The following is a 27,500-nucleotide window of genomic DNA, read 5'->3' as shown; positions in this document are numbered from 1 at the left end:
CTATGAGTTTGGCCACTTTTACTTATATTATTATTAATAATATAATAGTTTGGCCATTTTACTTATATTTAATATTATAGTTTGGCCATTTTACTTATGTTTAATATAATAGTTTGGCCATTTAACTTATATTTAATAATAAACTAAGTTTGGCCACTTTTACTTATCTTACTATTACACTTAGAGTTTGGCCATTTTACTTATATTACTATTAAAATAAGAGTTTGGCCATTTTATTGATATTACTATTAAAATAAGAGTTTGGCCCTTTTATTGATATTACCATTAAACTAAGGAGTTTGGCCGTTTTACTTATATTACGATTAAACTAAGCGTTATTTACAGACTTCACCTATACATTTTTATAATAACTAGATACTTCAGTTCGCTTAATTTCTCTAATTCTAAAGCAATATTCACTTCTAAACCAAAAGAAGAAGAAGAAAACAAAGAAACCGATAAAAACACCTTGTTTTATCTAACTCAAAAATAGTGCAAAATTAAAACTTCCCTTGTAACACACTAATGTTTTACAAATTTTACAAAAAAAGGAAATGCGACCTTTTAAATAATTCATTTGAGTTTTGTTTTCCCCTCACAGGAATAAATATTCATTAATTACAATGCATCGAGAGCTGTCCTAATATTAGACTTAGCCAGAAACACATACGGTTTTACGGCGAATATTGCTATCCCCAAACGTACAAAATAATGCATTGGGTCAACAAGTTAACGATATAAATATGAGAAACAGGAAGTTTTCACCTATAATTCTACGTATGTGCGGGTGGAAAAATACATAAGGACATTGGGATGAATCAACCAAACAAAAACTTTTCAGTTTTCTTCTTAAGATTGAAAAAGGAACCCAGAGAAGACCGCTGGGCCTTGACCCAGGCTGACAACCTACAGATCTCTTGAAAAAGGGCCACAGATAGGGCCTGAAAGTACTCGAGTGTTGAGTAAAATAAAATGTAAATACTTATAAATAAACACGTTATACACAATAATTTTGTGGGTTACTTTTTCAATATTGAGATGAGTATTACTATTTTAGACTGTACACAATAACTGGTGAATAGGAAAACGATATAAATATGAGAAACAGTTAAGTTCTTACCTGTAATTTTATTGTGCAGGTACAAACCCTCTATGAACATCCACATAAACATGGCTGTACGTGCGTACTCTAGAAGAACGTACGACGCCTCACAAAGGACAGGCTGTAAAAAGAAATTGATAAAATGAATGCACTGATCACAGCTATAGCAGGACAAGTTAATGTAATTTATGCATTAAGTTAAATACGCTTTTCTTTCACGCATTCGGCCTGATTATTGAATCTGACATTTAACGAGTAAAATGTCAAGAATTCTCTGTCATACAACTCTGGAAAGTTTCGGTACTTTCTCCTCTGTGTCTTTGACCTCCTATGAAGTTAAGAAAAATCGTTATACAACAAGATTCATTTCACGTACAAATTTACAAAAGATTAAAAAATGTTAAACTAGATAAATTTTAGTCGAAATTAGAAATAAACTTATGCAAGGTGAGGGTACTAAGCTAATTATGGCGTTGACGTTCGCTATTTGCATACGATGGTAAAAACAAACACACAATATATATATATATATATATATATATATATATATATATATATATATATATAATAAAATATATTTGTGTATATATATACACATTAAACAGACGTTTTTCCAGAAACATATTTACATACCAATGAAAATTTTAAATGGGCTTGTGTGCCGACGGCATGTGGCTTTTTTGGTGGTCATATATATATATATATATATATATATATATATATATATATATATATATATATATATATATATATGTATGTATGTATATGTGTATATATCTATATATACATACATAAATACATATATATATATATATATATATATATATAATATATATATATATATATATACAGTATATATATGTATATGTATATATCAAACATTACCATAGGTGAAAAATAAGAGACTGGGTGTAAGTTCTGACTGGCTGCGACTGCATTTCCTTCGTCACTGGCTTGGAAATAAAGTCAAAACCAGTCAGGACCTTATTTTTCAACTGTGGAAATGTGTGATAAAAGAATCACGAGTCAAAGTGTTTATAATTGTAATTATAATGATATATGTTTATATATATATATATATATATATATATATATATATATATATATATGTGTGTGTGTGTGTGTGTGTGTGTGTGTCTTTGTGTGTTATTGTCGTATCGCAAATGTACACGTCTTGCTGCTTGTGGCAATTATGTAAAGGCTCACGTTTATGGCTATGACTGCAGTACGTATGTATGCTTTAGTACGTGAGCGCTTATCCATGAATCTCTGGGTACGTTCCGCAACTGTAAATGACCCGTTGTCTGTACTGCACTTCCCATGTCCCGCCATTAGTGATGACCTATGACCGCGTTATATCCTACAAGGAACACCAACTCAGACGCAGGTGCCTCCTTTGCCAAAAACGATGACCCTGACTTACCGAGGTCATCTGGCCCTCTCTCATAACGCATGAGGTCACGTCTAATCCCAAACGAGCACTACTGCGCAGTTCGCTGGTTCGTTTTAATGGTCTGGCTTCGGTTTTATGGCAATTCAATGAAGAGACCGATTGACCGAACGAATGGAATTGGGTATCGTGGGATATTTGCTGTTTCTAATGTTTCTTATCGATTTTCTCCGTTTACGTATGATGATTAAAGAGCAATCTTCATAATATTGTAAGAATATAAATCGATAATTTTACACTGGGGAATAAATAGGCATTTAATTAATTTTTTTACGCTGTTTATTCGGCCTTCATTCATTTATCGTGTGTAACGTCCACTAGTCAGAGAAATGTCATCGTTTGCTTTACAGCAACATCGCTGGATTTATTCGCAAAGACACTAATCATAAATATTTCAATAAATTCAATTAATATGAAAGTACCGGCATTATAAATATTATAGTAATATAAAATAATACAGAGATGCACACAAACGAATACGCATATACATGCATACATATACATACATGCACACGCACCAGGCAGGAAATCAGTACACAGCACTTTCAAGTGTTTATTCATAAATGAGATACAGTTGGAAAGAAGGTTACAATGTAAACAAAAAGATAAAAAATACCAGATAGTTAATCGTCAAAAGTGTGAAAAATAAAGAGATAATCCCGGATAATCCGGGATTACTCAGGCGGTCACAAACTGAAAAAAAAAATCATGAAACTGAATATATTAGTTTTGTTGCTTATATTTATCTAAAAATTCTTTAATTATGAAGGCATCGAGTTTAAACAAACCAAGACTTAGATTTCGAACACTTACATTATGTGACTTAATAAAACAAGATTCAATGATATTCCTTTTAAATGTCTCATTACATGGGATTAAGGATCTTGCTTGACTCCAGTTAATAGGATGATTTAGATCTCTCATATGGACGAATAATGCATTCGATTGTTGTCCAGTTCTCACAGAATATTGGTGTTTGTGATTCGTTGTGAAAGTGATTTTCCAGTTTGTCCGTAATATATCTTACACTTTTTATAAGGAATTTCAAATATGCAGCCAGAAACATCTTTAGGAGAATTTTTTCATTACGAAACTCCTGACATTAAAAGTACTGGAAACATTTATATTGAAAAGCTGTAATATTCTATGAATTCCTAAAAATCTCTCATCATACGCTAATTTGAGAATATTATGCTTACTAAATTCAAGTTTGTTATTACTTGAATAAAATTTTTTCCTAGATCTTTTAAATGCTACATCTACAAAGTCCTTGGGTATTTAACTTTCAAGGCAATATCATACAGAGTTTTAACCTCAACATCAATAAACTGCGGACTACAGACAAGTAGATCTTTTAGGAACATCCCAGAAAAAACTGAGATTTTATATTTTAATGGTGATTGGGATAATAATGAACAAAAGAGGCAATGCTAGTTGATTTTCGAAGGTGAAATTCTTATCATATCTATGGACTTTGACATCAAGAAAATTCAAATTACCATTTCTTTCTTCTGCGGTAAATTTGATAGAAGGGATTTTCGTGAACTCCAGGAATTTCTGATTAACTTGAACAATTTAGCTCCATATGAGAGATTAGATCGTCCTATTATAGTCCCGTGTAGCGACACAGTTGAAAGGAACATCACTGAATCTTGTTTTATTAAGTCAAATAATGGAATTGTTCTAAACTTGAGTCTTGGTTTGTTTAAACTCGGTGCCTTCAAAATGAAAGAAGTTGTTGATAAATATAAGCAACAAAATTAATATATTCAGTTTCATACATGCTTATGGCTAAGTTTATGGTTTCAGTTTGTGACTGCCTGAGTGATCCCGGATTATCCGGGATTATCTCTTTTTTTTTTCACACTTTCGACGATTAACCACCTGGTATTCTTGAGTGAGGAGTGAGGAGCAGTGTTGGGGAGACAGAAGGTTTTGAGGTGAGAGTAGGATTACACCAGGGGTCGGCTCTGAGCCCATTTATCTTTAACATAGTGATGGATGTTATAATAGAGGAAGTAAGGGAGACAGTACCATGGAACATATTGTATGCGGATGATATTGTTCTGTGTGCAGAGAGCAGGGAAGATCTGGAAGTGAAATTGGAAAGATGGAGACAAGTACTGGAGAACAAAGGAACGAGAATACATAGATCCAAGACAGAATATATGTGTACCACCACTGAGGGGGATGATAGAGAAAGTATTCAGCTTGGTGGAGAGCAAATTAAGAGAGTTGATAAGTTTAAGTATTTGGGATCTTTTGTTAACGCTGGAGGAAGTATGGAAGAAGAAGTAAAAACATCGGGTACAGGCAGGCTGGAACAACTGGAGAGCGGCCTCGGGAGTTCTTTGTGACAAAAGAGTGCCGCTTAGGTTAAAAGGAAAATTTCACAAGACGGTGGTAAGAACAGCAATGCTGTATGGTACAGAAACAGCAAGCATGAGAAAAGCAGAGCAGAAGAAGATGGATGTGGCAGAAATGAGAATGCTTAGGTGGATGTCTGGGTGACAAGAGTGGATAGGATCAGAAATGACTACATAAGGGGGTCAACTAAGGTGGTGGAAGTATCAAAGAAAGTGCAGGAGGGGAGGCTGAGATGGTATGGACACCTGTTGAGGAGAGATGAGGACTACGCTGGGAGACATACTATGGGGGTGGAGGTGCAAGGAAGAAGAAAAAGAGGGAGACCAAGACAGAGATGGAAGGACTGTGTGAGAGGAGACTTACATGAGAAGGGAATTGATGAGGCAGAAGCGCAAGATAGAAATAGATGGAAACGGCTCATCCGAAACGGCGACCCCACTATAAAAATGGGAAAAAGCTGGGAAGAAGAAGAAGATTCTTGATCTTTTGTTTATATTGTAACCTTCTTTCCAAACTGTATCTCATTTGTGCCCCGACGATGTGTGAATAAACACGGGAAAGCGCTTGGCAATGATCTTCTGCCTGTCATTTTCCTTGGCTTATATAATGAAGTCACGTGTACCTGCTGTGATTTTATTAAGTGTATATATATATATATATATATATATATGTGTGTGTGTGTGTGTGTGTGTGTGTGTGGGCGCGCGCGCGCGTGTATGGAAATAAACACATGGAAACGTGTTTCACAAAAATACATTTCTGACTCACCACGGTACCGAACCCGGTCTTTCCAGTGAGATTCCTGAACGCTCACTCGAAAGCCTAACCAAGCTTCAAGAACATAGCTTTTTTTTATTTATTATCTTATTTTTATTGAGGTTCAGTTGGGTGTCTAAAATTACTTTCGTTTGGTTTTTCTGCTCATGAAAAGCTCCCTTATAAGCAGAACAGTTCACCCAGAAAACGTTACATTCAAGAAACTTATGAACTGAGTAAGGAAAAAAAAAAAATCGTAGAACCCGACGCCAACCTTTGAAGTTACCGACCTCCTCTTTCCCTCGACACTTCCCGCAAAACTCAATTAATAAAATAAGCCGACTCCAATTAATCAGCATCGGCAGATCATTCATATGTATAACGACAGAGGCGGTCCTTTTACAAGCACAAAACGTTTGAAAGAAAAATCACATCGAATTTTGACGCCAATGAAAACATCATTTTCACTCAATCATCCTCACACCGGGAAGGCAATTTTGCAATCACTAAGCCCTGATCAAAACATCACTTTCAAAATCACGGATCCTTAAGACACTGTGCCCTGACCAGAAGACGATTAAGACTTGTTTTTGTCGGGTTCCTTTGAATTCTCACGTGCCATTTGAACTGCAATTCTCTTATATGTTTCCTGCTCGCAAGATTCGTTTCCTAGAGTCCTGTGCATGATGTCAGCATTACTAATCCCTAGGAGAAAATTCACAGTTTCTTTGATCGTAATTTTGAAGTGACATACTTCAGGTGTGTGCGCGCGCTTCTAGAAGTCGTTGGTGACATATTTCCAATGTGTGTCACAATTCCTGAGACGTCTTGCTTTTCTTAGGAAGAGATTTCGTTTATCGCACTGACAACTTTAAAGCCGTGCCATGTTATTTACTTCGGGGTAGGCCTAGTCGTTTACCCTTCTTTGGCACATTATTGTGAGAGTCTGCAATTTGCTTCCGAGTGCTTGCCTCAAAATTCCGTAAGGAACTTCAAGAAAGCACTCTGGACGATCCAATTTATTTTACTAAAGGAAAAAAAATAAAAAACTATATCAACAGGTTTGGGAACATTCCCTATTTGATTTTCTAAAGGAAGTTGTCTCTTGAAGAGCTTTGCAGAGCTAATTCGAGAACATATTGCATTGCTACCGAGTTATTAAAGAAAATAAATAAACAACGTTACGTTTACAAGACGCTTTTTTGTAAAACATGTTTGAAAAATGGCCGTGACTGAAAAACAAGCACAGAGAGAGAGAGAGAGAGAGAGAGAGAGAGAGAGAGAGAGAGAGAGAGAGAGAGAGAGAGCTATACATATACCTATGGTTTTGTTTTATTTAACAGTGGTAAAAATTTTAGGTAAATCATTATGTACGCTGGCAGTTTTCAACATTACCGTCGGTGACTGCATCGATTGTAAGTACTTTTATGGCATCAGTATTATATAATGACATGTCATATGAACGAGGGTTGGCATATTAGGACCTCACAAAGCGAGAGGGCATAAAAATTCAAAAGTATTCCAACTTTTAATCAAACTTCTCCAAAGGGTATATAAACTTCCAGAATCGTAAAGTCATGAACTTTCGATTTATGCCCCATCTAACGATAATAAAGTAAAAGAAAAACAAAGAATAAGTTTAAATGGACAAAGAAAGACCTCTAAAATATCTGGGTCGAAAATAAAGCAATGAATGACTTTGTTCTTTAATACCATTTCCATAAGGAGGTATTTTCCAATAACTCGTTTTCTGAAGTTTAATTGGATTTAGGGAGAATTATGTCACTCGCCATTGCAGAAGAAAGAGAGAGAGAGAAAAAGCAGGCATCTACTTCTCTCGTATTTTGTGAAAACAAAAATGTAGAGGGAGATCATCTGAAGCTTCAGGTAGAAAGGAAGGAAAAGGAAAGGGAAAACGTTCATCTTTTATGTAACAGGAAAACAAACTTGAAGATACTTTATACGAAAGAAATGAAAGTAACTGATCGGGGTTGAGGAACACAAGACATTTTTTTAAAAGATAAAATTCAGGTAAAATTAAGATATTTATGCGATAAAAAAAGGATTATAGAAGTAAAAAAAAAAGTCTTCAATAAACTACCAATATGCGCCGATTCATTTGCAATTTCCAAGAATAAAAAAAGAACGCTGAAATAAGAGCATTAACGTGCAGAGCTTACGTAAAATGTGACGTATTTATTAGCTTGACAACAATAAAAATAATTACTACTGCTGTCGAGCTTGCAAATTTCCAATATAAATATCCAGAGCAAATCGTATGACAATCTTTAAAGATAACTGTTTGCAGAATAATATCAAGCCCATTTATATACCTAGACCTCCTCTCTATAGTCTATTTAGGCGTAATAGATCTACGCATATGTGATTAACCTATGCGTTTCATACATACACGCGCACACATATACGTGCGCGCGCACACACACGCACACACATGCGCTCGCAAAAGGAGGACGTTTTGCTATTTATTTCTGAACCTTTGCCTTAAGGTTAGGAAAAGCTACTGAATACTGAAAAAGTGCTGCGTGGCACGATAGTAGCTGCCATAATAGCATTAGCATTTATATGAAAATTGCTACTATGAATATCAAAATATACCTAGTCTTTTTGTAAAAAAAAAAAAAATGTTCATTTAATGCTTACAACAAATTTATTTTTCAAAGCTAATAGTTTTCCTTTTCCATGATGAATACATAAATATTTATACCCTCAGAGCGTTCCGGAAATAAAATTGTTTGTTTTAATACAAATAATTTTCCATAGTAATAAAACGCATAAAATATCCTATCACTAAAGCTGCACGAGCTAATTTCTTTGCTGAATTTTTATCTCCCTTCTTAACGTCCAGGGCGTCTAGCAATTGTTTGTCAGTCCAGCCCTAAGTTTAAAACATTTACCTTAACCGTAACCTTTGAGATAGAGACCTCATAGCGGTCACGCATAACAACGATATCGAGAATGAGGTCAATTCGAGGTCATACCTAGATGTCGGAGGTCGATTACGAATTAGCCACAGTCGAGGTTATTTTGATACATAAGCATTTTTTTTTTTTTTTGGGGGGGGGTGACAAATCTTATCTTCTATTTATATTCAGCTCTCAAGAACAAGAGCAAATTCCCTTATATAAACATTACCTGTCTTTCAAAATCAAGGAGGTCATTATTAATATTCAAATTAGTTTCTAAAACCCGATAAAAGTAAATGAAAATAAACACTTTTCTATAATCTCCTAACGCGACGAGACGGCAAATATATTTAATTTTCACCGCCGCTAATCAACAGAGACATAATGAGAAAATTTGCAATTCATTAAATTCTTGAACCTTTTCAAAGTTCTTCGCTCGTCTCTCTGACTGATTTTATGCTCCTTGACAAGGAAGTGCTCTAAATCAAGGTAATCTTGCCCAAAATCTCGGTTCTCTATTCTCCTTCATGACAAAAGTTACTTTCGGTTTTATGTTCTTGGATCCTTGTACCCAAACTGCACTCTAATGGCCTCGATTTAGGTCTGACAGTGAATGTATCTCTCTCATGATGACACACAAATGGCGTAAATGACTTTCTTTGGCCTTTTAAAAGGCACTCCCACGATTTCTCGTTTTCGTGCTGGTGTTTGCAACAGATTTCTTAGCTAAGTGCATCCGGTGTTCTGTCCATTATTTATTAGACGTTGTTTTGGGCCGATGCAGAAAAAGGTTTCATACCACGGAATTAGTCCTCTTATTCCCTTTGTTATCCATTATTCTAGGGTGTCCTAATTCAGTATAAGGTACTTGCAAAATAATCGACAGTTAACGTGTATGACATGGAAACTAATTACTATGTAGGTGAGATTTCCACATGAAAGATAACTATGTATCAAGACTAAAAAGGGAAGAAATCATTTCTAGCGAACGTATACGAAGACATTAGTAACTGCGGTGTTTGTCTTTGCAAACAGTTTCAACTACACATTGTGGTGTTGAGGTCAATCTCGAGATAAGGCAGGAATTTATTTTTATATTCAGTTTATCGTTGTCAGTGTTGATTTAAAATGCTCATATTCTTCTATCTATTTTATGCTCTGTGGCATACTTCAAAGTATTTCTAAAAGATAATCTGAGCTCGTGGAAACTTAACTCGGTTCTATTAACCGTCCAGCATGGGCAGATAAGTAATGATATATCTTATAGACCTTGGATGTGTTGTCTCTCCCGCAAAGCATTTCATGAACACACACGGTAACATATCGCATACATATTACAAACAGGTTGAAAACAAGGCGACGACCCATAGTGGCAAACGAGTCTTAAGCAAACGCTGCACAATCGCACGAAGCTCTGTCGTTGACTTGTATTAAACCTGTTTTTGATGTGTGTACAATACGCTGCCGTAGGGTTCTCATGGCATGTTTTACTGCAGGGTGGACGAACCCTCAAAAACAAGATCAAACAAAAGAATGGCAAGGAATTTTGACGGTTGAGTTTACTTCATTTCAAAAGAATGGTTCATCTCGGAGCCATATTACAAAAAACGAATGTTTTAATAATTCCTCGGCATAAAACAAATAAATCTCTCTCCCGGTCACCCTCCGTCGTCCTTTTATACTCTCCAAAAAAATTCCTAATTCAATTGCAGCGAATGAATCCTTAATAAAGTCTAATGGTCGGAATTCTTTTGGCCGTGCGGATAAAAAGCAGGTAAAATGTAATGGTTCTCATAATTTCTTTAAAAAAAAACAATGGATTCCAGGATAATTACAACTCGCTACCCGGGAAATAATCTACGTCACTTATTAACCATTTCACATTCTTCTTAAATTCAAATAAATCTCTGTCCTGTGCAAACTTAGGTTTTGATTATTATTACTATTGGTGAATAAATGCGCAATGTCAGAGTAAATATTTATTATTCATATACGTATAAAAAGCAGTTTACGAGAACATTATCAATCTGATAAAGAGACTGATAGGGAAAATCGAGCGAGGACTGAAAGCTCTCGTTATATATATATATATATATATATATATATATATATATATATATATATATATATATGTGTGTGTGTGTGTATATATATATATATATATATATATATTATATATATACGTATATGTATATATATATATACATATCACTTATACGTATATATATTTTAACAATAACATCATTGTGGATTTATTCACCCGTTTTATGACTCGCATTATTTATTATTATTATTATTATTATTATTATTATTATTATTATTATTATTATTATTTTGGTAGAAGACCCTCTTTTAGGCAAATACTGTTAAAAAGAATGGCAGAATTAAGCGAGTTGATTTTATATATTGTTTTTTCTATTTTCCTTACAATTCGCTTCTCAGGCTCAGCGATGTTTCTGAGTAACTGGCCAATATTCATATTGGGAATTTTCAAAAAATTATAAATGCTGAAGGTAATCTTTTATTAGAACAGGATATCAGGTCCAGGTCAAGCAGGGGTCGTCGTCAGTGCCGGTATTATTCCGCAGGCATAGTTCAGTTCGGGGCCGGGGTCGTCTTCGGTTTAAGGGTTGGTATTAGTGCTGGTATAGCTGGTATCACGTGACGTTTCGACCTTCCCGCAGGTCATCTTCGGACGAGTCGTTTGAAAAGACTGTAGCAAGAAAGTCTGCGGGGTGGATTTATAGCGGCTCGGACCTAGAGTTGCATTTTCATTGGTCGGGCCGGTCAAGAAACGAAGTCGTGCGACCTCGGCCTCAAAGGTTTCGGAGATTCTCTCGTGCGAACGCCACAGTAGTGTGCTGGGGATGGACGACAGGAATTCTGTCCGTAGCAGGAATCCTGTCATCCCGTGGGGCTCCTGATTATCTGGAATTGTCGGGGGGTCGTTCGCTGCTCTCCGGGCGGCAGTGGAAGGAGAAACGTTTCTTGGGTGATGTTAAGATCTGGTTTCTCCTTGCCTATATGGATGGCTTCTAGGAGGCGCAGACGTCGGTGATTCGTTGTCTGGTCGATATTAGGAATAATATCATTTCTCTTTATCCGTTTGTTATGAGCAGTCCTGGCGTGGTTGAAGATGGCTCCTTCTTGAGCGTGGCAGGAGATTCGCTTGGAGAAACGCATGGAGGTCATACCGACGTATTTGCCGAGGCATCCTCGGACGGGGCATGTGTAACAGTAGACCCTCGTCTTCTTCAAGGGATCCTGCAGGGGCGCCGAAGGGTTGTTTCTGATCACCAGGCTGCTCGTCTTCTTCGTTTTATAATATATAATTAACTTAATATTTTTGTCTGGGTCGGCGGGGCTGACGTTTTCGTTGATAATCTTTTTGAGGGCTTGTTCGTCCTCCTTGTACCTCCGGTGGAAGTGCCCCTTGTAGAAAAGCTTAACAAAAATATTAAGTTAATTATAAATTATAAAACGAAGACGAGCAGCCTGGTGATGAGAAACAACCCTTCGGCGCACATGCAGGATCCCTTGAAGAAGACGAGTGTGGTCTACTGTTACACATGCCCCGTCCGAGGATGCCTCGGCAAATACGTCGGTATGACCTCCATGCGTTTCTCCAAGCGAATCTCCTGCCACGCTCAAGGAGCCATCTTCAACCACGCAAGGACTGCTCATAACAAACGGATAAAGAGAAATGATATTATTCCTAATATCGAAATAATAGACCAGACAACGGATCCCAGACGTCTGCGCCTCCTAGAAGCCCTCCATATAGGCAAGTAGAGACCAAATCTTAACATCACCCAAGAAACGTTTCTCCTTCCCACCGCGGCCCGGAGAGCAGCGAACAACTCCCCGACAATACCAGATAATCAGGAGCCGCCACGGGATGACAGGATTCCTGCTACGGACGGAATTCCTGTCGTTCATCCCCAGGCACACTACTGTGGCGCTCGCACGAGAGAATCCCCGAGACCTTAAAGGCAAGATCCACGACTTCGTCCAAGACCGGCTATAAATACCGCCCCACAGACTTTCTTGCTACAGTCTTTTCAAACGACTCGTCCGAAGATGACCTGAGAGAAGATCGAAACGTCACGTGATACCAGCTATACCAGCACCAATACCAGCCCTTAAACCGAAGACGACCCCGGCCCCGAACTGAACTACGCCTACGGAATAATACCGGCACTGACGACGACCCCTGCTTGACCTGGACCTGATATCCCGTTCTAATAAAAGATTACCTTCAGCATTTATAATTTTTTGAAAATTCCCAATATGAATATGGCCAGTTACTCAGAAACATCGCTGAGCCTGAGAAGCGAATTGTAAGGAAAATAGAAAAAACAATATATAGCTGGCCAATCACTCGCTAGATTCTGCCATTCTTTTTAACAATGTTATTATTATTATTATTATTATTATTATTATTATTATTATTATTATTATTATTTTAATTATTGGAGCAACATATCCACAGTTTATGTATGGGTAAATATATATTTAAAAATAAACCGCTAGAGAGAGAACTTTCGGGAATCTGTTCGTGTGCCCTTCTTGAGATTGTAAAGGGGAATGCAACAGATTCCCCGTATGCTCTCATTAGAGATTTATTATCATATATATATATATATATATATATATATATATATATATAATATATATATATATATATATATACATGCACCCATCAATAACCTTGGATTTGTTTCTCCATTTCAAGACTCATGCTATTATTATTATTATTATTATTATTATTATTTATTTTATTTGATGCTATTATTATTATGAAATCCCTTTGTGATTCTACATTCCGATTCCCCTCGCGAAATAATTCTCATCTCAAAGGCCGCCGGTCCTTATTCCCTCCCAAACCTCTCTTCACAATGCCATCTAGTGTCCACTCCTAATGTCTTCATACTGACATCCCGTGTCCACTCCCTAATTTCTTCACATGACATTCCAGGTCCACTCCCTAATGATATCCTCCCTTTCTGTTGGCACCCCTTAGCTTGTCTCTCCCCTCTCTTAAAATGCTTCTCCAGGACGTTATATCATCTCTCCTCTCTCTCTCTCTCTCCTCTCTCTCTCTCTCTCTCTCTCTTCTCTCCTCTCCACGTCGTATAGTTTTATGAATTATGCAGTAGCTTCCTTCAGCTACAAAAGATCTTTGTCCTACTAGCTATCCTGATCTATCTGTCTTTATACTATCTATCTATATATTTATATATATATACATATGTATGTATGTTTATATATATGTATATGTATATATATATATATATATTATATATATATATATATATATATGTATATATATATCGAGCTACAATTTCCTTTAATATCTAATTCGCTCTACCTCGGAATTAATATATTTTCTTATATGCTTAATCGAAGGGGAATTTCTTTTTTTTCTCGATAATAGACTTGCCTGGACCAGGGCGCGAACCCATGGATCCTTTCAAATCCAGGAACGTCAGTGAAGCTTTTACCTACTACAACACCGCGAGAGGTAAAAGCTACACTGGCGTTCCTGGATTTGAAAGGATCTATGGGTTCGAGCCCTGGTCCAGGGAAGTCTATTATCGAGAAAAAAATTCCCCTTCGGTTCAGCATATATGAAAATATATTAATTCCGAGGTAGAGCGAATTAGATATTACAGGACATTGTAGCTCGATATATGTATATGAATCACGGAAATGTGATATGACTTATATATATATATATATATAGGATATATATATATATATATATATATATATATATATATATATATTATATAAAATTTTACATATTTAGTTGAAAAACAATATTATGTCTACTCAAAAGCGTAGCAATATGGTAAAAATAAATTACACAATTTTAAGGTATAAATCCTTAGAGAAGTCCATTCTACTCTATTATTCCTGTCAAGTTTTCATTTCAAATCCCATTCAATATTGATGGTCCTCGGGGGTCTAAGCTGGGGAGAATCTTTAATGCAAGATTTCCTGTCGAGTTTTGGGAATCAAGAATCTGAATTGGGGTTTATGATATTCTTTACTTTTGATCTGTTCACCTTAATTGGTTATTTAATTGACGTATTAATCATAAATGTAGTGAAAGGAGGGTTAAGAATATCTATGATATTTATGATATTCTTTATTTTTTATCTGTTCACCTTACTGGTTATTTAATTGACTTCTTAATCATAAATGTGTAAAAGGAGAGATATAAATATCTAATTTGTGGGGAATAATGTATTAAGAATTTCGGTACTTACTGTTGCATAAATCAAAATGAGAAGCTGGTGGTAATGCATGATTTAATGAACCGAAGGACAATGTTTTAAGCAAGACATAGGAAACGACTGTTCCAAAAGTATTCATACGAAGTAATAAAATAACTCATACATTATGTCGAAAAAAAATAATGGTGTTCTTTCCGCTTATAGCACTTGCATTAAGTCTAGAGTCTAAACCAACATTTATTAATGTACGACTCCTCATCATTGTCGTATTTAATGCTTCACGTGTACTTTAATAAGTAAGAGAACGCAAACGCCATTCTAGTGAGTTTCCATTAAATATACAAGTATTTTGTTTGAAATTTTATATTAAAACAGTTCACTGTAGTTCTGGAATAAGACACTGAAGGCCTTGCCCTTTTTGAACTGTAAACAAGTGACGCCAGTTTCAGTAGCCATAATCAGCTAATCATTCAATCAATTGTAAACATTCAAAACATTTAAAAGGAGTACTGTTATATTATACTACCGTCAAAAGCTATTTCTTCCATTTTTATTATTTTTGCAGAACATATCACACTTCTCGATCGTCGAAGATGTGAATTGCTCTCGGTTATCGTGAAATTCCTTTTTACACCAAACGCGTATCCTTTTTTTTTTTTTTAAATCTGGGGGCTAATTTATCTCTTTGCCCAAAATCTTTCCAACACAAAATCCCGGGTAATCTGAACCTCGACTGATATAATTCCAGCCAATCCAATCAAGCTTAAAGAAGAACTTAGACGATGTGTGTTATCCAGCTTAGGAGAACTTCTCAGGAGCAAAACGTTTTTTTTTCCTCGGAATTACTTCACTTCGCACTGGGAAACGTTCTGGGATCTATGGTCCTCATTCTTTTCTCTCACGAAAAGATTTCCTTTTGTATCTTGTACTAAATGTGGAGCAAGCGTAAAGATATGACTTTACGGTTCCGGAGGTTTTAGACAAATTAACTTTGAAGCCCAGCGGGGATGAAGATTCCTACAATAAATTTTTTTTGGAAGTTTGTCTACAATAGAAGGTTTATGGAACCGAGTGCGCTCTCACACGTGTATATTGTTAACAATATAGTTTACTTCGCTGTTCTTTTTGTAGTTCATAATTAAATAGTATAATCTCATTGTCATGGCAGTTGTACTATAATATATCATACAGAAAATTGGTTGATATTATTTATTACAACGGTGACGACTGTAAATATTAAAAATACCATATAGACTTGATTTTTAAAGTTTTTCACACTATTTCTGGAAATTCTGTTATATATATATCTATATATATATATATATATATATATATATATATATATATACACACACACACACACACACACACACACATATATATATATATATATATATATATATATATTTTATGGATGTATGTGTGTATGTTCCAGCATAACTCTAAAACACACAGAGTAATTTCAACCAACTTGGTATACGTGTGACTTACTTGGGATAAGACATCACTAGCACCAGAGGGGGGGGGGGGGGGGGGGGGGGGGGAGGTGGGGGGGGGGGTGGAGCTATGTAAGAATAACTGAAATCGACAGATATTAGTGTCTAATCCCCAGTCACTCTCCTGAGAAGAACAGTGACACCCCCTAAGCGAAATATAAAATGTCAAAGATGCTGGGGAATGTAACTGAAGCAACTATCTTCACAGGAGAGAGAGAGAGAGAGAGAGAGAGAGAGAGAGAGAGAGAGAGAATTTTTAACAATAATAATGAAGGTAAAACAGATTAAAAAATGTATCAAGTTGCAATAGACGAGAATGCCTGTTTAGCGTCACTAGTATATAAAAAATCAATAAATCAGCAATCATGGAAGTAGTGGTTATATCAAAATAAGTCCTTTGATCTGAAATGTTATTGTAATAATCTACGAAGAAGCCTAAAGCTATCAAAAATTTCGCCTTGAATCCCGCGAGGATTCAGTTGCTGTATTTTTTTTATGAATGCTATTTAAATGTCATTTCCTACGTCAGAAAATAACACATTACATTAATATCGTAAGATGACAATGTGTTGTTGATGTTTTATAATAATGATAATAAAAATCGTTCGTATAATCCTTTGCTGCTTTAATTATAATGTATCGTATGTCCTTTATTTTCAATAATAAATCATATATTTTCACGCCAGTTTTCACTTTTCTATTATGTTTTATATTCCTAATTCCTGAATCATCTTTTTGCTCCGTTGAATAATACACTTGGTTTTATGTCCGTTTTCTATTATTGGGAATGCTTTATGTTCATAATATCTAAAATACTCAACTTAATGTTTCCCTATTCCATAATAACCAACTTGGCAATGAATTACCCAATTTCTATATCTTTTATTTCTTTCCTAACTGTTACTTCTCTCGCGGCATCCATTTCTTCCTCCCCTTGTTTTTCCTGATTTAAAAGACCACGGTCCAGCTCTGTCTACTTCGACTGGGGACCCTGGTAATTCTCCCAAATCCAATAGGACGACGCTTTACAACGAAAGGATTTGTTATCCGGCCGGGGAATTCTTTTACGATTAAAAAATAGACACTTTCATTTACCTGTGTCTGTCACTGCAGTGGAATGGTTTAAGAGTCTGCTAAATCTTGCCCTACTTATTAAAAGGATGTCAGCTTTGTACTGTTTAATATTTTATAAGAATAAAAAAAAATACTTTCTTTTTATATACAGTAATTGAATTACAGTTCGATTCTTCGACTATTTTGCTTCAGCTCAGTTACTTGAAAATACAATAACTACTTTTGCATTTAGAGAAAAAAAATTTTCATGCAGATCTGCATAATTAATATTACTCTTCATGCCAATTACTCGACAAAATTCTCTCTCTCTCTCTCTCTCTCTCTCTCTCTCTCTCTCTCTCTCCTCTGTCCGTCTGTTTGTCTGTGTGCTTCTCCGTCAGGATCAAAGAAAAGGACATAAAATTACTTTTCTATATAACAGGTATTATAAATTGAATTTCCTTAAAATAGAACAAAGAAATTGCAAACACACACACACACACACACACATATATATATATATATATATATATATATATATATATATATATATATATATATATAATAATAGCTAATTTTACTCGGTTCAGGTTTTAATCTATTTATTTCTTTGTATGGTGTTTTTACGTTGCATGTAACCAGTGGTTATTCAGCAACGGGACCAACGGCTTTACGTGAGTCTATTTAGCTTTCCACCAACATACACAGACACTCACACACACACATATGCATACTGCATACAATATATATATATATATATATTAGATATATATTTATATATATATATAATATATATACATATATTATGTATTATATATATATAATATATATAAATATATATATATATATATATATATATAAAATGTTGGTGGAAAGCTAAATAGATTAGAACCCAAACCGACTAAAATTACGGTAGCTATGTGTTAATACGTATATTCTATTATATGGATCGAGAGAGAGACGAGAGAGAGAGAGAGAGAGAGAGTAGCATAGAGAGAGATATGAATATTTTTTCAATCAAAGATGTAAAACTATCGTCAAATATACAATTTTCTCCCACGTTACCTTTACAAGAGAATATGTTTAGTCCGTTTCGACCTATGGAGTTTTAACTCATATGTTATTTCTTCAAAATCACAAATTCGAGAGCCCAGAAATATCTGAAATTAGTCTAAATGATCCAGCAATGAGATTGGTGGGTGGAATGTAACCTTTACATTTAATCTGATTATATCAGAAGCTTAGTTACTCATAATTCAGGACAGTTAATAGTTGATGGTCTGCTTATTTAATATACATGATTATACAAATATAAAGCTATAATTTCAATTTAGCACCAACGAGTAATCATATAAACGGAAAAATCTGAAAATTTAGCTTCGCACACCACACACACACACATTATATATATATATATATATATATATATAATATATGTATATATATATATATATATATATATATGATGGTAAAGGTGTTCGTAACAACCAGAATTCCATCTAATAAAAGGAGCCCATAAAAACACCAAAAGTAGAGAGAAAAGTACTATATTTCAGAGACTGCTGTCTCTCTTCAGGTATATGAATGAGAAAAGTTTACAGAAAAGGTGGTATTTATACCAAGAGATTCGTCCACAAGTAAGCCAATTTAGGTCACCCCGCGATAATCTTCCTTTAAATCTTCTAAGCGTTGTTGAATGAACACTGCGTCGACGATGTCTGATGTCCAATTCCTTTTGAGATGTTCATTACCTGCTTCTCTTTTATTAAGGCCGATTCCATCATTTGACTCTTGTACCGGCAGTTGCTGCTATAAATTACACGTGACATATTCCAGTTTATTCTATGGTTATGTTCATTTATATGATTGAAAATAGCCGAGTTCTGTTGTCCATACCTAACTGACCGTTTGTGTTGTATTAATCTCTGGGGAAGTGAGTTTGCCTGTAAATCCGATGTAAGATTGGTCACAGTCCTGGCATGGGATCTCATATACCCCCGAGTCTTTGGGCGATGTCTTTTGTTGGACGTTAATCAGGATTTGGCTAAGGTATTTGGGTAGGTAAATGCAAAAGGGTTGGATTTTCCCAAGGGTGTGAGTTACTCTCTTAATCGTCTCCAGGTGGGAATTTTATTTATTGTTGGGTGTGTCTCTGGTCTTGTCTTTAGGGGGTCGGTAGAAAATTACGTTTGCTTTTTTTGAATTGCTTTCTCAATTATATGGTCAGGATACTTTAAAGATGAGAGTTGCTTGCGAATTAGTTCAAAATTCTTTTTCCAGGAAATCTGGGGAACAAATTCGTAAGGCTCTTAAGAATAGGTGCTAGCTAGAACTTATCTTGATAGATATTGTCATGATAGCTAAAGTAGTGATATATGAAAGTGAGAACGTTGGTTTTCTGTATATGGTAAATTTGTATTCTGTCGTGTCTCTGATTATTAAAACATCAAGAAAAGGAATTTTGTTGTCTGTTTCCCATTCAACTTTAAATTTGATGCTGGGCACTAATGCGTTTAATTTTGAGAGGAATTCATTAAAATTACCGGCCACTTATTATCCCAAAATGTTAGTATGTCATCCACGTATCTCATCCACAGCATGTTTTTGGTTTTATTGCATTTATTACTGTAGTTTCAAAGTATTCCATGTACAGATTGGCTAAATCAGGACTTAAAGGACTACCCATACTACACCCGAATTTTGCTTGTAGAATGATTCCCCGAATGAAAATACGTTATTAGATGCACATAATTCAACTAACTTTATTATTTTGTCAAGTGCCAAAGGAAATGATCTGAATAGGGGGATAATTTTTTTCCCTTAAAAACTGAAGAACGTCCTGTACTGGTACTTTTGTGAATAGAATAACTGGAATATGTCACGTGTAATTTATAGCAGCAACTGCCGGTACAAGAGTCAAATGATGGAATCGGCCTTAATAAAAGAGAAGCAGGTAATGAACATCTCAAAAGGGAATTGGACATCAGACATCGTCGACGCAGTGTTTCATTCAACCAAACGCTTAAGAAGATTAAAGGAAGATTATCAGCGGGGTGAACCTAAATTGGCTTACTTGTGGACGAATCTCTTGGTATAAATACCACCTTTTCTGTAAACTTTTCTCATTCATATACTGAAGAGAGAGACAGCAGTCTCTGAAATATAGTACTTTTCTCTCTACATTTTGGTGTTTTTATGGGCTCCTTTTATTAGATATATATATATAATATATATATATATATATATATATATATATATACATATATATATATATATATATATATATATATATATATATATATATATATATCATATAATATACTGTATATATGTCTGAAGGTGAATATGTTACATTTTTTCCTTTCATATATAGATACATATTTATATTGAAGATTTTAAATATTTAGTTTCTTCATCACATTCGCATCTAAATATTTCTAATATCACAGCGTTTGTAATCCAAGAAAATGGAAAAGGGAAGAAAATGGGATGGAAAAAACCAAGTCCTTTTTATTGGAGCAACGTTATATCCACCTGGGAAAACTGTTAGAGCCATCCTACCCTTCGCCCTTTTGTGCTGCAACTTAATTCCTTATTTTTTTTTTTATGCTTGTTGTTGTTTGTTGTTGTTGTTTTTCTTGTACTTCTTCTTCTTCATAAGAACATCTCGTATTTTTCTTCCAAACTTTCGCATCTTGTAGTGTTCTTCTCTCCAGTCTCTTCTTCTTCTTCTTCTTCTTCTTCTTCTTCTTCTTCTTCTTCTTCTTCTTCTTCAGAGCATCTGTCTTTTTTTTTTTTACCTTTCTTGAGAACGTCTCGTATTCTTCTTTCAAACATTTAATTTGCGTCTTGTGTTTTTCATTTCTCCAGATTTCATTCTCTCTTTATATCTTCTTCTTTTTCTTTTTCTTTTTCTTCAGAGCATCTGTATTATTTTTTTAACTTTCTTGAGAACCTCTCGTATTTTTCTTTTAAAAATTTGCATCCTCTTGTGCTTTTCATTTCTCCAGATTTCATTCTCTTTTCAAATCTTCTTCTTCTTCTCCTCCTAAACATCCCGCGGCCGCAAGATCCCTCTTTGTCTTCCCGGGATGGGGCGGTACGAGGTCATCTTCCCTCAATCCAATTAAGCGTCAGAGTAGAACAAAAGGATAAGTTGTCCACCTCAGAGGATCTTTCACGTTAAGAGAGCGAGAGATAAAAAAAAAAAAAAAAGCCCTTTCCAATTTACTAATTTCTCTCTATGCTGGGAAGTTTCTAAGAAATCCCGGGTCGTCCTTCACTATTATTTGACAAGACGTCCTTTCTGTTCCCGCGAGAGGTACCGAGAAATGTAAATCTACTGATTAAAGTTTTTCAGGTCTCGAAATATAATTTCAATTCTCTTTTTCAGCTGAGGATGGGGTTCCATTTTTCTATTTCCCTTTTGCGAGTCCCAAGGCTCTTTATTTCAATTCACTTGGCCTTATAATATTTAAATCTATAAAGCTCATTCCAAAGTAATCGTCTTGTTCAAATGTCTGAAATACTTTTATACGAATGACTTTTCTAATCGCAAGTTTTGGCAAAGATGGTTGATTTTTATGGTATTGAACTTGTTCTTCAATTAGACAAATGACATAATGAGTTTAGAAGTTGCTCTCTCTCTCTCTCTCTCTCTCTCTCTCTCTCTCTTCTCTCTCTCTCTCTCTCTCTCTCTGTCATATAAATACGAATATATCTCCTCCCATGTATAACACCGAAGGAGACGGAGGAATGTGTTGAAGAACCATTACAGAGACCCCAAATAGGGACCAGCTTGTAGAAAAAGAAGAAGATATCTCTTCCCATGTATAACATCCCAAAAATGTCACTCGGTCAAAACAAAAACGTCCGAAATTGAAAAGAAAAGAGAGAATCTTCAAATAAACCAATCTCCTCGCAGGCAGTCGCACTTACAAAATGAGCTGTCTTCCTGATTTTACTTACATTATAATGATACCTCTGGGGTTCTGTTTGTAAACCTTACAAAACATCTGCTGATCTGCCATGTCTGTAACGTAAATTGTTTGGCCAAGAAACGGTGTTGTAGCTATGACCTTGAATTTTGGGGTGCTTCACGGAAAACTACTCCATTTATCTTTGTTCTTTCTCGTTGCAATATTTTTGTATGCCTTGTATAATACTCTTCTTGGGCTCTTTCATAAAAAAAAGGCTGCCTTTATAAGAGTCCGCTAACACTCTAAAATAAAAAAATAATAATCTCTAAAACTCTAAAATATAAAAAACAATATTTTCTCATTATCGTCTCTTGTTATTATTATTTCTCTATCGTCTATTCTATAAGGAGAATTTCTAGTTTTCTATAAAAGAAAACTACTGAGATGCCTTTGTCTGTCCGTCCGCACATTTTCTGGCCGCCCTCAGATCTTAAAAACTATTTAGGTTAGGGGGCTGAAAATTGGTATGTTGATCATCTACACTCCAATCATCAAACATCCCAAATTGCAGCCCTCTAACCTCAATAGTTTTTATTTTATTTAACGCTAAATTGAGCCAATATCATGCGTCAACGATATAGGACAGGTCACCACTGAGCCGTGGCTGAAAGTTTCATGGGCCGCGGTTCATACAGCATTACACGCTGTACACACAACTCGACTGCGCCGAAGAAACTTCGGCGTATTTTCTACATACTTCGTTCGGTGATACTTTGCTGTAGGAAATATCAATATCATTGTGAGTGCAAACTCATTTTGTCAGAAACTGGATTAAAAGGACGTTTTCCATTTCAGGACAGACCAAAATATCCCAGTAAAACAGAGTGAATTGAAATGAACATCCAAACCAGCATTCTGAAAAACACCACCAATTCATATATTTCTCCAGAATATAAGTATACGCTCTCTAACCAACAATATAATCGAAAGAAAAAAAATTAGAGATCAGTTTCCCAGAAAGAAGTTAAGGTTCACTCAAGATCTCATCTCCAATTCCATTAACTATTGATAACCTTTGGAAGAGGGATTATTTGAAAAGGGGAAAAACTATTTGCAAATGTAGTCTTTTACCGAGAGAATGATTTAGTTCTCTAGGTACAGGTCTTGTCCTTAAGACTTAAAGAAAAAAAAATTGTGCGTACACATGCACACATCTCAATAATACACACACGGACGCACATTATATATATATATATATATATATATATATATATATATATATATATATATATAATAAACATATGTATATGTATATACCTACATACATACATACATGCAAACACACACACACACAAACACACACACACACATTATGTCAACTGGCTTTCTAGTCCAACCTGGTCAGAGGGCAGGGCTTGCACATGACATATCTTTGATGTTGGGTACAGGACACCTAAGATAAGTGAGCAGGGTTAATTATTTCTCATGAGAAATACGATAGAAAATTAATTTTCTGCTAAAAGGAAAAATGTAAGAGTTTGCAGACGTAAAACAGAGTGATAACATCACTGAGGAACCTAATGAAATTTTTCATCAAAATAACTGCTGAATACTTCTGGCACGAAGTGCTGTTCAGGGAAAAACAATAAATAAATTCTGGTGCTTTGAAAAAAAAAAAACCCTGTATTAATGAAGGTCGTCTTCCAGCAAATAATAATAAAAAATGTTTTATTTCATCTCAGGGCCATATACATGGAATATGCAAAGGGAAAAGCAGGTCGGAAATATGATGAAAGGATTTAAATGTCAAGGAAATGAATAATTCAAATTAAATTAATTCGACATGTTTCTTCCTGTAAAGAGAGATTAAAAAAGATAATTCAAGCTAGACTATAATTATAAATAGCATGAGCGACTCGTCATGGAATAGTTTGCAGGGCACGGAAGATTGTGAAGCAAAATTACAAATATTCCTTTATATAATGCAAAATATTGCCTGTGTTTGTGCTACTTTCAGGGGCCAATGAGGTTAATCAATAATATCTAAATTTTGCGTACTTGTTTTTAGGTTTATGATGAATTTGTATACTGCGATTTCAGTCAACATCAACCTATGAATAGTATATGGATAATGAAGGAACAGACGTTCTTAATGCTCCGCTGCAGAAAGCATTCTTTTCTGTCCTTTTCAGATTTTCTCATATTTTTCCAAAGGCGACTTTGACAGACTTCAAAAAATGCAAAAATTGCCTAATAAATCATAAGAACAATGCCATCCACTTTACCGAGAATTTTTGTTGGCCACTCTTTTGTTACCTTCAGGTAATTAATTTCTGTCACCTTTAATCTCAAGACTCGGCCCATAGCGTGATTTTTGTAGTTGGGGGGGGGGGGGGGGGAATTGTGGAATTACTCTACATTAACTCACTTAATGTCTTTATGGCTATTTATTTGAAAACAGAACTTTTTTCAATAGCCAGATTAAGGGTGAGTATAACTGCCATATCTAAATAAATGTTTGCAGATAATTCATTGTATTAAGGAAGATGGTGATTTTAGAAATTAATTTAGCAATGGTTCTGAACGACATCTTACTAAATTTGCCTTTCCTTCAAGGAACATTATTTATAAGGCTCTCAAGTAAAAAAAATAGAGTAAGGAAGATAGATGCATTGTTATTTTGTCGTATTTTCATTTCGGAACCAAAATGTACGCGGCAGAATTACCTAACAACCTTTATGATGGTTTAAGTAGCAATTGAAAGTAGTCTAGTAATATCTGATCTCTTGGGTTTTATATAAAATATGCTAAAATAGACGATTTTTAAGTAATTCAAGAGTTGGCGCTTTCCTCTTAACAGCCAATGTAATAGCATATGGATAATGTCCTACTGGGTCTCTTTGAGGTGATCTGTCGCCAGACTTTTCAAAACCGATTTAAGTGTTGTTGCAATTGACTTGATTAACTACAAAGCTCTGCTGTGTAAAGTGTCAGAGGTTACTCACCTTTATATTGTTTCAATATGACCAACTTTAGAATTCTTTTATTTTAATCATAACTGTTGAACGACTGGTGGCCTTCAACATAACATACTACTGCACGCTAACGATAGGCTAGTTCTTGCTACTGTTAACCTTAAAGCAGGAAACAGAATAATAGGTGGTGTAGTCACTTATGTATGACGTTGCACTCTCGTTAAATAAGGGCTCAGATGCTAGTTCTATTGCATAATACTTAGTACCCGAGTAAAACCGTTTACAACAATTCATAACCCTCATCTTTGGCTATGCCTTTTTCCTCTAGTTCAGTGGTTCCCAAACTGGGGGAAATTTGAAGCTACCAGGGGTGAAATAATTACACTACCTATTATCTAAAGAAATCACCCTTCTCAATAATTCAATTCTAAAGTAGAAGAGCAAACAAAAGTCTTTTTATTTGTTACTAACCGCTCTCTATGGCTATGCGGTTAGTTGTTACAAATCGCTCTCTATCCACTTTACTCTGTAACTAAATGTTTATCAGTATATTTGTACATTTGAAAAATAAATGAGTAAATAGTCACAGTGTGTTTTAACTACTCTTTCCCTCATACACATGAAGGGGGAAATCTGGATGGTTGAACTGAGTGCAGGGGGAAATGACAGGAAAAAGTTTGGGAACCACTGCTCTAGTCACATAAAAAAAAGAACGGTAGGTTTTGCCTGCGAGGCATCCATAATCCCCAGAGCGTTTGCGCCACGGGTTCAGATCTTTAGTTCAATCTTTGTTAAAATACCTTCCTACTTGGAAGCCACAAGCCCCCCAGGATATTTAATCTCTGGACGGAATTGCTCGCACGCTTGGTTTCCTTTCCCAACCAGTGATATTGACGATACAGATCAAGGGAGAAAAATATTCATCCTAGCCGCCTTTCATAAGAGCTATTTCAATACGGACCCCCACTACCTCATCTGGTGAGTGTACAGTCGGATTCAAAACTCCGCCGACACTCTGTGAGTGTACAGTCGGATTGAAAAGTCCGCCGACGCTCGCTAATCTAGCTCCCTCTCTACACATTAAAAGTAACTAGTGTGTGTGTTTGAATGAGTAGGGTTAGCGTGCGTCATTGGCTGATGAAACGCCATAATATGTTCGTATGTTTAATGCATGCTACTTGTTTTACATATGTGGAGGGATGCATATTACCTTTTTTTTTTGGTGTCAGTATAACACAGGAAACAATAACATCAAACTTTTAATGCTGCGTTGGTTTATTTTAGTGTTTTAGAAGGTTAATGTATGTTGCTGTTATCTTGAAACTCTTGTTACTTCTTATGAAGTTTTACAGCTGCTGATCTCATTATTATTTTTTTTTTTTTTTTTTTACCGTTTAATTCTTTTACACTGCCAGTATCCTGTGGAAACTTATTTGGCAAATTAACTGATGCCTATATCTGTTGCATCTTATTGTATAATAATAACAGCAACAACAACATTAATAATAATAATACAGTTTCATGATCGCATAAAGCTCTATCAATTCAGATGAAAAATTTCATAAAACTCCCTTTGATGAACACATGGGGTTTTTATTTATTCAATACCGTTAAGGGGGGGGGGGGCGGTAGGTGGCGGCAAATTTATTAAATAAGAACCTACTGTGTAGTCCCATTATTCACGAACCTATTTTTCATTTAACGATAACAGACTAAATGATAGGTGTGTCGACTCAAAATTCAATATCTTCCTTTCTTTGTGAATCAGAAGCAACAAAGACAGGAACTACTTGAGAAAAGGAGAAAAAAAAACTACATTGAAGCCTTTTAAATAAATAAGTGAATGTCGAAGTTTCATCTATAAAAAGTGATAGTTGCCTTTTGAATTTTTCTTTTTTTAATTTGGCTTTCTTTAGGTATATATTCTCTCTCTCTCTCTCTCTCTCTCTCTCTCTCTCTCTCTCTCTCTCTCTCTCTCTCTCTTAGTGGTCGAACTGTTAGCTCCCTCCAATAGTATCAGATTTTGAACAATCATTCTCTCGAAAAGTATTTGTACTTGTTTTTACCGTCTCAGGCCACCTATGTTCAATTTACGATTGCTAAGAGGTTTTCAGACTATGCTATCTAGTTCAATGATACTTAATTACTCTAAGGTTGCTGTTAATAGGCTACACTATTTTCACTGTGGAAATCTTTCACACAAGGATCTTATCCCT

At 35.2% G+C, this 27,500-nt stretch overlaps 1 protein-coding gene across 2 annotated transcripts in view; it reads right to left on the bottom strand.

The window, feature by feature from the left end:
• Positions 1-27,500, bottom strand: part of LOC135225685 (PDF receptor-like) — a 478,368-nt gene that overhangs the window by 31,283 nt on the left and 419,585 nt on the right. For both annotated transcript variants that reach the window (XM_064265032.1, XM_064265031.1), the window contains exon 8: positions 1,121-1,223. In XM_064265032.1, coding sequence (XP_064121102.1) covers positions 1,121-1,223 — 103 coding nt within the window. The remainder of the gene's footprint in view (positions 1-1,120; positions 1,224-27,500) is intronic.

The sequence above is a fragment of the Macrobrachium nipponense genome, chromosome 13 (genome assembly GCF_015104395.2).
Source record: "Macrobrachium nipponense isolate FS-2020 chromosome 13, ASM1510439v2, whole genome shotgun sequence".
NCBI classification, from domain to species: Eukaryota; Metazoa; Arthropoda; class Malacostraca; order Decapoda; family Palaemonidae; genus Macrobrachium; species Macrobrachium nipponense.
Note: the sequence above shows the minus strand (reverse complement) of the source record. Positions and strands in the feature narration are given on the sequence as shown.